At 43.7% G+C, this 13,770-nt stretch overlaps 1 gene segment (V, D, J or C); it reads left to right on the top strand.

Annotated features, from left to right (window-relative positions):
• Window positions 1-4,929: 4,929 nt before the first annotated feature.
• LOC119960204 lies at window positions 4,930-6,363 on the top strand. The segment is given in 4 exon segments: window positions 4,930-4,975; window positions 5,061-5,407; window positions 5,910-6,200; window positions 6,346-6,363. Coding segments are annotated over 3 exon segments (447 nt in total).
• The last annotated feature ends 7,407 nt before the right edge of the window (window positions 6,364-13,770 follow it).

Below are 13,770 nucleotides of genomic sequence, written 5' to 3' on the forward strand. Positions count from 1 at the left end.
ATTGATAATTCCCTTTATTAATTGTTTTAATGACCGCGCTCTCAACTGTCCTATCCCCATCAGTAATTTATCTACATATAAACATTTTGTTGGTAAAAGCAAATTACTGCGGATGCTGGAATCTGAAACCAAAGAGAAAATGCTGGAAAATCTCAGCAGGTCTGGCAGCATCTGTAAGGAGAGAAACGAGGTGACGTTTTGAGTCCAGATGACCCTTTGTAAAAGCTCCCTCTGATCCTGCATTGCCTTTTGAATTATTCCCTTTATTTTCTTTTGTCTTTCTGCGGTCTGCAAGACATATGAATTACTTCAAACTTTACTGCACTAACTTTAATCTGCAAATTTCCCACCCATTCCACCAACCTGTGTTTGTTGTTTTGAAGTTGTACATTATCCTACCGATGGTTCGCAACACCATCACATTGTGTATCATTCGCAGATGTTAAAAATCTCCCCTATCAAACAAGGTCCAGGTTATTAAGGTGTCATATATAAGGCCGCAATATAGATCCCTGGAAACTTCATCACAACATCCCTTCACTCCAAGAAACAGCTGATCCATACAGCTAGTTGTTTACTGGAAATTTCGTGTCCACCTTGCAACTGTCCATTTTACCTCAGAATGTGGCGCTGCAGCACATTGTCAAATGGCATTTGGAAGTTCATCAACAGCAATCCTCAGATCAACCATCTTTGCTATTCATCAGAAAATTCAAGCAACGTAATTAAACATCGTCGCACGGCTTAATTTATCAACAAAGCACTGATGTACCAGCTCATAGCCTTCGCTGGTGGTCCCAAAATTTAAATTGCAGATTAATTTGAGTTATGGTCAGCGAAATTGCAAAGTGCCTCAATTGCTGTTAATTTATTTTTTTGATTATCTTATTTGAAAGGAGGAATGTGGAGCCATGGGAACCACACGTTGCAATGTGATTATTTGTGCAAGTGAGTGGACCTAACAACCTAAACCTGACGTGAAATTAATGAAACTTACAGTGCTGATTAAGTATTCCACTTGCTGAAAAGGAAATGAACATTTACTGCTCTGCAACGTGTTTCACATTCATTTCCGATCCACAATATCCAATCTTAACGCTTGAGCTTCATTTCCACCCAACGTCTTCCAACCTCATAGAATCATAGAATCTTTTTAATGCAGAAGGAGGCCATTCAGACCATCGAATCATCACCGACCCTCTGATGGAGCAGTAAAAAAATCATTGGGTGAGATCTGGTGCAGGAATAATAAAGAAATTGCTGAACATAAAATAAAACGTGTGGTGTTCCTGCGTTATATAAGAAAACCAGAATCTTAGAAATATATAAAGTATGAGCAGGAATCGGATATTCAGTCCTTCGAGCCTGCTTCGCCATTCAATAGTGTATCTGGTGATCCTCTATCTCGACACCAGACTCCAGCTCTGTCCCATACCCCTTGACGTCTTTAGAGACGAGAAATATATTCATTTCCTTCAGAAATATATTCGGTAATTTGTCCTCTGCAGCCACCTGTCGTAGATAATTCTGCGTGTTCAAAACCTTTGAGTGAAGACCTTGCTCCTCATCTCTGTCCTAAATGGCTCACCCTGAGACCGTGACCTCTTGTTGGCCACTCCCAGAGGAAACATCTTCCCTGCACCCGGTCTGTACAACCCTGTCAAAATGTTATACTTCAACGAGATCGCCTCTCATTCTGCTAAACCCCAGGGAAATCAGGTCTGGTTCATCCAATCTGTCCTCACACGATAATGGTGCCATTCCAGGCATTATCCTGATGAACAGTCGCTGCACTGCCTCCATGGAAAGCATTTCCATTCTGAGGTAAGGAGTCTGAATCTGCTCCCAATATTCCAGGTGACGCCCACCAATACCCTACATATCAGCTGTAAGACAGCCTTGCTCCTGTACGCAAGTCCTCTTCCAATTAAGGGCAACATACCACTTGCCCGCCAAACTGTTTGATGCACCTGCATTCTTGTTTTCAGTGATAGATTCCGCCAAAGATCAAGTTAATTTAAAACATTCTGCAACTTTTGTTTCCAGAATTGCTCATAACAGTGAGCTAATTTTCTGAACGAAGAAGCTGTGAGTCAACATTCATTGTTACGTCTGAATTGTACCAGTTGTTACATTGAGAACGCGTCAGTCAGTATTGGTTGTTGCAACGTGACAGGCGGTGGGATGCGCCACCTGGTGGTAGGTTTGAACGAATCTCTCTTCAAATTACGTCACAGACAGGGTAATGGTCCCAGTTGTCCCGGGGCCTTTGTGTGTTGACCTCAGCAGACAGCGCTGTCAGTCAGCTGCAGCCCATTCAATGTGAAAATTGTGATATTCTTTGGCGTATTCAGAAGAAAAGGAAACGAATGTTAACCTCTTTCGTTCCATAGAAATATGTATGAAGTACGAACGTGGAAGCATTGTTCTGGGTCTGACAATAAAAGTAGAACAAAAAAGTTCACATTTGGAGGTTGAGCAGATACAATATAAGCTCAGCGGATTGAGCTTCTGTTACTCACTGCCCGACCCGGTCTCCAGGAACCACTCCTATTTGTGGTTAACCCACACAGCAAACTGAAGAATTAATGGAAAGTTATCTCATAAGGTTGATGGTTGCGTCGATATATTAGATGGATATATCAATCGATTGCTCGATAGATAGATACATAGATAGACAGAAAGATGGAATTAATAATAAAGCTGATAGCATTTTATCTTTTTTAAGAACACGCCGGACGGGTGGACTAATGGAGAGACAGGGTAAGCCAACCCTAACTTAATACAACTTATGACGTAATACAAAGGCTGGTCGTTTTTATAAATTAACCTCACGGTTAATGGGAAATACATTCCGGGATGTTCATGCTGCTAACATGTGCAGTTTGATCGCTATGAATATCCAACATGATATTACCACACTGACACAACCTCGGGGATTTCCATCCCAGAAAGCTCGCTCTGAAAGTCCAAGGTTTTTGAAAGTGCCTCTGACGGAATTTCTCGTTTGTGTTTCTATAGCTGTGTTAATCTGGTTCCTTATTCACTTTAATGGTTGTCTGTGTGTCTGTTTGAGAGATCAGTTTGTGGGTCGATCACTATTTTTACTGTCTCTGTGTCTATGTTTGTGCTGATTCTGTGGTGTAAACGAGGCTGCTGGGAGATGGACATATTCACTTACTTTCATCATTAGCAACTCAGGCTAATGTGCACTCAAAAATCATGTCAACGAATGTTGGAATTTATTGCAGTGTCTGTGCATATCTGGATGATGTTTTCGTACATGTCGTTGCACGTGGCCGTGTGTGTTTCCAATAGGCGGTTGCGCTGTCCACAGGAGGGCGCTCTCTGATCACGTATCAAACATCACCGACCCGTTCCAGAGGAAGCGGCCGCTTTAAGACGTGAAGGTGGGCGGAGCGAAGAAATCGGATTCGAACTCATAACATCTCGCTAATTGTTTCATCTCCGCCAATTACAGGGCTGGTCCAGTCAGTGACAACTGTCTGTTTCTGGAGTTCAGATTCGAACCATGGGGCTGATACTCTGCCTGTCTCTGGTTATTGTCCTGATGACAGGTTGGTTATATTGAGCCTCTGTACTGAATCCTCCAATTCCCAAATGTGTTCTTATTTCCATCTTCGGGTGCTCATCCGCTTCACGTTTCTCCTTCTAACCAGCTTTTTCTTTTTAGGGATGAGTAAGGGAGACTCGGTGTCTCAGGAAGAACAACGAGTCGACGCAGAAGAGGGTGAAGATTCAGCCATACCCTGCAGTTACTCGGTATCGAGTTCAGCTGCAAGCTATTACCTCTTCTGGTATCGCCAGTATCCACACCGAGCTCCGCGGTATCTGCTCAGAGCCGATAGTTATGGGTTCAACGAGACGGCTCCCGGCTTTGAACGCTTCAGCGGGAAACTCAACCCGACACAAAGCACTTTTCACTTGTCCCTGACAGATTTGAAGATGACAGACAGCGCCGTGTATTACTGCGCGTTGAGACACACAGTGGATAAGGGCCCGGCGGGGCTCATACACAAACTGGCGCAATTTCCGTATCAAGTAAGCACAAGGAGTTGCATTGGTACAGATAATAAACTGGACAATCCAGCTCCATCTGAATGGGTTTCCCTCAATGAGATCAATGTTTGTCACTGTTGGGCCATTGGACATTTGACGGTCATTATACCCCAGAATCAAATTCCATAATTTCCCGATCCCATTTATATAAACCTGCCGATCCCGGAGGATCATTTCATCAATCTGTATTTGTGAAACTTCTTGATCAGGTGGTAATCTACCATGCAGCTCTTTTTAAAAATGATCAAATTCAGAGTTGTCACTGTTTAAATTTCCTGGGGTACAAGTGATGACTGACTGAAATCAGTACTTTACCAGTACAAGAGACCCCAGTGGAAGCGCATCTTGGTGTAGAGTTGGATGACTATTTATCCCGTGTACCCTTAAAACAGTAATTATTAATTATGTTCGTGCACTGAATGGCCTCGTTAATATCTGTGTGTGAGACTGATATTAAAATATTTATTTTATCTTTCATATTTTGTGGGGAGGAATATCTACCTCAGGAAAGATGTGAAAGTTGAGGTCGAAGGAAAGCGATTTTAACCGAGAAAGAGACAGAATGACGGCAATGTGAGGAAGGGAGCGAGAAAGACAAACACACAGCCAGGGGTGGAATGCGATTGGAGAGAATCCGCATTAATAAACGCTCACCTGACAGTGATTGGCCCTCAGCTGACGTCAGAGCTGAGAGACCAGCCAATCGTAGTACTGACAAACGTCCCTCAGTTTCCCAAGAATTGATCTGCGTTTACTCTTTGCCACTGGTCTGGGTTTGCACTTTGATATGAGACTAGAAGCAGCAACATATTTGAAACAGTGTCGCTTTTTACTGTTCAATCAGGAACCATGTGCTCCCTGTGTGATTTACTGATAATAATGGTCTTGCTGCCCGGTGAGTCTGAGCTCAAATCCTCCTCCTGTGTTTCATGGGTTATATTTACTCACAGATTTATGACACATTCTATATGTTGTTACAGGAACCAGTGGCCAAGATTCGGTTTCCCAGGAGCCGCCTGAATTACCGGTTCAGGAAGGACAGACAGCAATATTGAACTGCAGTTACAAAGCAAAATATACTGGCGAGACTCTCCTCTGGTACATCCAGTATCCAGGGGAAGCTCCGAGATATCTACTGAAGAAATATAGCGCGGGGAAGGGAGAAAGGTCTTCAGATTTCCCTGACCGGTTTTCTGCTGATTTAGACAAGGATAAGAAAACGATTCCTTTAAATATCACCGGGGTCCGTGTCTCTGACTCTGCCGTGTATCTCTGTGCTCTGAGCCCCACACTGTTACAGAGGGACTCTCAACCCGTACAAAAACCGGTAAAGCACTCTCACCTCAATTCACTGAATTAGATCTTTCACCTGGATTGTGAACTATTTATGTAAACAAAGCAATATTATAAAGAGCAGCTAGCCCTAATTATTTCTTTCTGTAGTGCTGAACGTGTATCATTGTCTGCTAAATCCATTTTTATAGTAGTTTCTGTGCTTTGCGAGCAGCTCTCCAAATGCCACCGTCATGACAACACTAAATAGCATCCATCTGTGCCCTGTCTCAAAGATACGCTCAGTAACAGGACCAACATTCGCTTTCACGCCCTTTCTGTGTCACAGAGAGCGACAGTTGTTCGTCGTTTAGTTGTTTCGAGACCTATGTTGGATTTGGGGATATTCGGGGAAATAAGGGAGATGAGGGTGGTGCAGGAAATTAGATTGCCTGTCGAACAACTATGATCTGTACAATTGCAGAACACCCCCATGTGAAGGGGCAAATCGTCCACTGCAGATCCTGCTCCTCATCATCTGATGTTCTTGTGTTCAGTTCATTGTTCTGAAAACAGGTGCAAGTGGTTCCGGGCTCCTCGCTCTGACGTAACAAAGAAACGGATCTAATTGGATGAAATGTAGGACACAGGAGCTTTGAGCTGATTGGGTGTCTCCTGCTGACTCTGTCGGGAATGAACCAATCGGTAGTGAGGCCGGATATTACTCACATCTTCTGAACTCTGGACTGCAACAATTCAGCTGCAACTCACAGTTCAAATCCACTACCATCTCTGAACATGTTGAGATGCCTGTTACATTTTCATCAGAGCTGCAACTCACTTAACTGGTAAGTTCCCAAGGGGCACAATTTCCAGACAGCTCGCGATACTTACATTGTGATCCACCCTTAACTGTAATATATACAATTCCATGATTGCATGATTTCTAACAAAGTAATACAAAGTTTAAGCTCGGATTTCTATTTTTCGCAGGTACTATCGGTGCAGATATGGTTTCACAGGAACCTGTTACGGCGACAAAGTTTGAAGGATAATTGATTACTATTGATTTCAGATATTCGACCGCAGCTGGTACATATTATTTGCAATTGTACCGTCAGGACCGGGACGAAGCCCCCATATTCTTGATCTACATTCCTAATTACGGAGATGTTTCCAGAGCAGTGGGCGTGGGGAGTCGATTTTCTGCATCTTTGGACAGTTCGAGGAGTGAGGGTAATTTCAACATCCGGGAACTGTTGCTGTCTGACAGCGCGGTGTATTACTGCGGACTGAGAGACAGTGACAGCAACCAGAGGGAGTCTGGTACAAAATCACTGTCGCAGTGTGACACGGTGAATGGAACTGGGTACAGATTGGGAGATAAACCTGCAGATTTTTCTCATTTGAAAATATTGAAATAAGTATAAAGCCGAAAGTAATAGTGTGCATTGGGAAAGTTCTGTTCCATTCCATTCACATTAAATACATTCTAGACAGAATGAAAAGAAATATTTGGAGCATTTGTACCATTTTGTAATTGAACAATGTCGCGAAAGAAATGTTGAAAACAATACTTAACGATGTGATGTAGCGGTTACAGGAAGTAACACAACAAGTAAATGCAGCCGCAATAGCAGGCATACAAGCTGGATTCAAAAACAGCTTCTTCCCCGCTATTACCAGACTTCTGAATGACCCTCTTATGAACTGAACTGTCCTTGTGTGGCGACATGGGGATTTTCACAGTAACTCCATTGCATTGTTAATGTAAGCCTACTTGTGACACTAATAAAGATTATTAATATTATTATTATACTACACTGCGTATGCTCACCCGATGTCTGTGCCTATAGATTTATATTGTGCATCTATCGTATATCCTGTTTTTCATTAATGCAACAATCTGACTGGACTGTACGCAGAACAATATTTTTCATTCTACCTCGGCACTTGTGACACTAAAATCCAAATCCAAAGCTACAGAACATGTAGTGAAGAAAATGTTCTGGTTATTCTTCCATTAACCCGTTTTTCCGACCATTCGGTGACCATTCCGCTACCGAAAACGCACAACGCCTGACCTCACAGTTTACTATATTATTTTCATTGGCTTCTAATCATGTCCTGAAAATACCCCTTTATAACTGTTCATGTGACTGTTCATTCTTAGTTTTAATATTCGTTAGTGTATTTAACATTGAGAGGAATTTTATCGGCCTATTCTATTGATTAGGAGTCTCCTCACCATGCTGGATTCGGTTTACATTACAGCCTGATGTCACAAACAGAAAAGTCTTTGCTCTCACTCGGAGTTTTTTTTCCTCATCAGAGGTGCACGGATGTAAATAGTTCCAGTCCCACGGGTGGAAGTACTCGCAATGGTAGTAGCGATTCTCCGAGACTCGAAATGAACTGCAGCAAGTTCCTTCTTCTCACAGTTAATGCAACAATCAGACTGAATCAGTATTCAATGCGAACCATTTTAGGCGGTGTTGCTATGGCGTGTGCTGTAGTTTATGTGCACGAGAATATATTAACTTGTCAGTAGCCGATCTGCTGTTTAAAAACTCTTCAACATACAGCAGCTGTGACCCAGAAACTTGTGGCAGTTTTTGCTCGAGACTTTCACTCGCTGTCATCACTGTTACACTCTGTGCACGGTATCAGACCGCTGTGTTAGGCAGCCGCAGCTCCGAGATGGGCAATGGGTACAACTTGTCCGACTGTTGCACTGAATTGAAAAATAATTTCTGCGCGAAATCCGCCTGAAGTGAATCCCTGCCGTTCTTGTGCCTCCTGGCAGCAACCCCAGGCTGTCTGTCAGGGTACTGACGGTGACGGAATAAGTAAAATGCATCGTCGGTATGTGCAGGTTAAAGTGACATCTTCCCCTCTGTCTGAGCGAGTAAGGATTCCCGCTGAGTCACAGAATCTCCATTGCTTAGAGCTGGAACACACGGTTATAGAAAGCGGAAATCATTGCTTAAAAATTCAACTGAACTGACAGTAAAAACTCGCAGACTGTGTTCTATAAAATGAAATGGAATTTATACTCCTGAAAAGAACATCTGACTCAGTACCGAGATGCTCACACGTCCTACCGATATCCTCTAACCAGCTTCATCCAACTCGAGCATACCCTTCCAAACCCTCCTGCCTCCTTGGCCCCTTAAATGCATCAATTCGCCTCTGTCACTACCTGTAATGGACATTTCCATATTCTAATCTCTACTAGGTGAAGACATTTCTCGGGAATTCTCGGATCTGCAATTTATCCGAGAGGCAGTTTGATTTCTAATTGAGTGTCTCAGAGTTCCGGTGAGTATATTTTGTCTGATGCTTCTGCTCCCTCCTTCCTGGAACACGTGGTTTGGTGAAGTTGTTGACATGGCAGACTGGGAGAAAATGAATGGTCCACACTCTGCACTTCCCTTTGTTTTAATAAATTTAAAGTACACAATTCATTTTGATTTCAATCTTGGGGTAGTTTAGCGTGGCCAATCCACCTAACCTGCACATCTTTGTGTTCGTGAGGGTGAGATCCACACAGACACGGGGAGAACGCTCAAACTCCACAGTGACCCGAGACCGAGGATCAAACCCGGCTCCCCAGCACCATGAGGTAGCAGTGCTAACCACTGCGCCACCGTGTCGCTCCCATTCTGCGCTTTCCTGACACGGGGTAGAAGGAGAGAGAGGTTCCGAGACACAGAGGAAAGAGATTGGCACACAGATATACTTAACGACTAAAGAGCCAGACAAACATCGAGAAGAACAAAGGACGCAGAAAAAGACAGACAGTGCGATCTAGAGAAAGAGTTAGTCACTGAGCTGATACTAATACTGAGTGTTAGCCAATTGCTGACAGGGAGCACATGTGTTCACTTGCGTGATCAGCAGCAATGAGAAGCCAGCCAATCCTACCATTGGGCCACGCCCCTTAGTTACCCAATTAATTAAATCTGCCTTTGAATTTCCTTTTTCATGTCAGACTATAAGAGTTAACATGTTTTAACAATTCTGTGACTTCTGTGAAATTCGAAAGCAGCAACCATGTTCTCCCAATGTGTTTTACTAATACTGTTGGTCTTGATGCCCGGTGAGTCTATGTTCAAATGGTCATTGTCTGTTCCCAGCGTTCGCTCCCAGGTATTTAATAGATTCTGTAATTTGTTGCAGGAACAAATGGCAAAGATGAAGTGTCCCAGGATCCCCCTGAATTAACAGTTCTGGAAGGACAGGCGATAACACTGGGCTGCAGTTACTCGACGGCTGGTCAAACTCTGTTCTGGTACATCCAGTCTCCCGGGGAAGCTCCGAAATATTTATGCAAGATATATAGCTCAGGAGCTACGTCTCATGATTTGCCAACCAGGTTCTCGGCTATTTTAAACAAAGAAAACAAAACAGTTCCTTTAAGTATCGCCGCGCCGCTTCTCTCCGACACCGCCGTGTATTTCTGTGCCATGGAGCCCACACTGATGCAGAGAAATAGTGGAGCCTGTACAAAAACCCCAGCGTGAGAGTTCCAGTCATTGTCAGCAGGGGGCGCGCTCGCACTAAAAACATAAACAATAACTGAACCTGCGAGGGTCATTATTAAGATATGAGAACAAAACACAATACCCGACAATAACGTAAGCAGCAGCTGAGGAATGTTATTAGTTAGTTTTTTAACTTGCAGCTATACTGTAAATTAATTTGAAAAATTAATTTATGGTGCGTTCACCCACTTTCTGCCTTTTTGTGATCTTGTCCTGTCTTTCGGAATCAATGTGAAATCCTTTCCTCATTCACGCTCTCAGTGTCTGGGTCTCTTCGACCACAGCCGGCACATAGTGTCTATTTGGCTCGAGTATTTTGCTGGTAACAAGCCAAAAGCTCTGAATTACCTCAATGTTTATTTACAAATGTTTATTTTAATGTTTTCTGACTCAATTCACAGCCCAATTCTTCCCCCTGACAATAACCAGATGACCGTGCCTAACAATGAAAGTTGTATTATTTTAAGGATACTGGCTAGATCTCTGTTCGCGTTGCTTAGATTCACTGACAGCCTGTTCCCCAAGTCCAGATGCTAAAGCACCATTGGGCTGCTGTGGAACAGTGGTCAGCTCTGCAAAAAGCAGCTGAGACGGACCTACAGTTTGTAACACTGTCGCTGGAAAATGTCCCTCAGTCGCCAGATAAGTGAAATCTGTTTCTGATCTGCGTTTAATAACAAGGGTTCTTTTTCTGCTTAAGCCTACATCAGACACCGTGTTCTCTCCAGGGCCGTTTCTGATAATGGTCCTGCTGCTTGGTAAGTCTGTGTTCAAAGGGACAGTATCTATTCCATGCGTTAGAATCCTTCCCAGACTCTGACACAGCCTGTGTTCTGTTGCCGCAACAAGTAACACAGACTCACTACTCCTGGATTGACTCTGTTGGACATCAATATTCAGGGTAAGCTCCGAAATAATTGCTGAGGTGATATAACTCGGATCATGGAGATAAGTCTCAGGGTTTCCTAGACCGGCTTTCTGTTCAGGTGGACAAGGATAAAGACATCAATGCAAATGTGTCTTACATAAACCTGTCAGTTTTGTTCACTGCGAGCACGGAAATAGACTCATTTCGCTGTTAGAGGCATCAAAAACACTCAGCCGAGAAGAAAGTAGTCGCGGAGGTTTTTGTACGAGTTCTTGTCTTTTATCTGATACTGTGCCTCACTGAACAGTAATAAACCGCTCCGTCTCCACATTCAGGGCGCTTATATTCAGGTAACAAGACTTTGTGGACTAATCATCAGTCGCCAGATATCGTCCTGAGATTTTATCTTTCTTCAGTACAGCTACTTTGTAAATTATGCAAATTGGAGGATGTGCCTGTTTCTGCCGATACCACTGCATGGTGTTTATACCCTGATCTGTATACTCGCAAATTAACTGTGTCGTACGCTCTTCTAACACAGTTAATGTCACTGGAGACTCAATCAATGCACATAATCCTCCTGTGAAAGTCGATGAACAAAAGAGCCCGAGATTAAATAGAGTCAAGCGAAACGTGTGTCTATCGAGACGTGTGTGTGTAAACTCTCATTTGCCAAGCTACACATAACATGTATATATCTTATCGTTAACGATATTAATGTTGAGTGCAAACTCTTTGCAATCAATATGCTAAACTGTCACGATGAACCTAATCGTATACTGACCGCCCCAGAGCGTCGCCGGTATTATAAGAAACATCTCTGATAAAATTTCTCAGTGAATGGGAATGAAATGAGTCACAGAATGAGAAAGAGAGAGGGATCCCGGGCTCTGTTCAACTCATTGTTCCAGCCACACACTGCAGGGGGTCAGGCCTATTGTGACATCACTCAGGATACCATCACGATTGGACTTTAACCTGGTGTTGTCAGACTTCTTACTGCTCGCCCAGTCTGACGCCAGCATCTCACGTCACTATTGGCTTTGGCATTGATCTCACGTGACTTTCTCATTAGCATACTGCTGCCTGCCTCCCTCTGCTGACGGATTCTCTTCAATCCAATGTATAACTACTGAGTGGGTTTATTGAAATACACATCAAAACACAAATGTCAAATATTGTCGAGAAACCTAAATAAAAGGTAACTAAAAGCAATCTTCATTTTACTGCACAAAGAATCAGCTGTCCCACCCACTGAGTTAAAGCGCACACCAAAACTCTGAATTCCAAGCCAGCCAGAACCTGGAATTGGTAGTCAGACGCGTTATCCTTTGCGACACTGGGCCACAGCGGTGCACGTCATTGGCTATTCCTCGTTGATGGAGACCAGTTACGAGATTGAGGTAATATTCAGCAAAATACAAAATTGGAAGCACGAGATGTTTCTGCCTGGTTTTGAAAAGGGGACCTTTCGCGTGTGAGACGAATGTGATAACCACTACATTACAGAAACCGCTGACAAGCAATGGACGTGTACAATGTACAACGTCACTGTGTTGCTGCAGATTGTAATAGTGAGGCTGAGAGGCCACGTCGCTTATTCCAAGACGACAGCTGTTTCTTTAAAAAACAGATGTTTCAACATATAAAACCATGAGTTGCAGAAATTATATCGAATTTAACATGAGTTATATTTTACTTAAGCTCCGTCTGAAACTTGTGCTCTTTGGTCCCGTGGTGTGGTTCTCGTTCAGGGATTTTCAATCAATGCCCAAGGGAGCGGTCCTGGGTTAAATCCGGGGCAAGCCCTTTACTTCAGGTCAGACATTATGAATTGTTTGCGATGCTGACGGCGGGGTTGATTTACATTGGCCCACTCTGAAAAAGATTTCTCAGGACTCGGAATGTTTACGTCGTTTCTCTCACCACAGATGATGCTCGAGAGAGAGAGAGACGGTGTCTGAGCAGGAGTGCGCTTGGATAAAATTAATGCTCCAGATCTGTGTTAACCGCAGGGACGTGACCCATCTAATGCACAGAGCCAAAGTGGAGAATTGAACTGACTGGAGAGCTGGATCTTAACGCTGACCTCCCGGACCTCGGTGTCGTGAAATGTTCCAAAGAAGCTCAACAGATACTCGAGGAACAGCAGCACATCTTTCAAACATGTCTAAATGTACGATAAAAGCAACTTACTGCGGATACGTCAATGGGAAACAAAAACAGAAAACACAGGACAGTCTCAGCAGATCTGACAGGCTCTGTGGAGAGAGATGGCAAGTGTCGTTTCGAGTCTGGGTGACTCTTTGTCGAAGCTGGACAACTGGATCTTTGGTTAGGTTTAGATTGGCGGTGGGGGTGGAGGGGAGCGTGAAGCATTGGGCCTCGACAGACGGCCAGCGATGGGTGGAGAATAACAAAAATGTGTTGGGTCGAAAGAAAAAGGGAATGTAAATGTTTCTAATCAGTGTTAAGAACTGTGCTGATAGAGGCGATTAGAAGATTAGAATGTGTTAATGGCAGAGGACAGTGAGGAACAAGGGGCGGATTTCCCAAGAGGGATGGGATTGGCTTGGGGAATGGGGAGGGGGAGACAATGGGAGAGGAAGACATATTAATGGAAGCAATGAAAATACGTTGATGGAAATAAACATGTGGTGAAGTGGGAAGAGTGATTTCACGGTACGAAGTTGTTGAGCCTACTGTAAAACCCGCAAGGCTGTACCGTGCCTATTCGGAGGTTGGGGTGCTGTTCCTCGGCTTTGTGCTGAGCTACATGGGAACATTGCAGCTGGCCAAGATCGGACATGTGGACATGAGAGTAGGACAGTGAGTTGAAATGGCAAGCGACAGGAGAGTCTGCCACCAGCTTGTCGATGGAGCGAAGGTGTTTTCCAAAGCGGTCACCAAGTCGGTATTTAGTCTCTGCAATGCAGAGCAGATGCCGTTGGGATCAGCAAATACAACAGGCCAGATTGAAGGATGTCTTATAGTAATGTGTAC

Source organism: Scyliorhinus canicula, unplaced genomic scaffold (genome assembly GCF_902713615.1).
Source record: "Scyliorhinus canicula unplaced genomic scaffold, sScyCan1.1, whole genome shotgun sequence".
Lineage (NCBI taxonomy): Eukaryota > Metazoa > Chordata > Chondrichthyes > Carcharhiniformes > Scyliorhinidae > Scyliorhinus > Scyliorhinus canicula.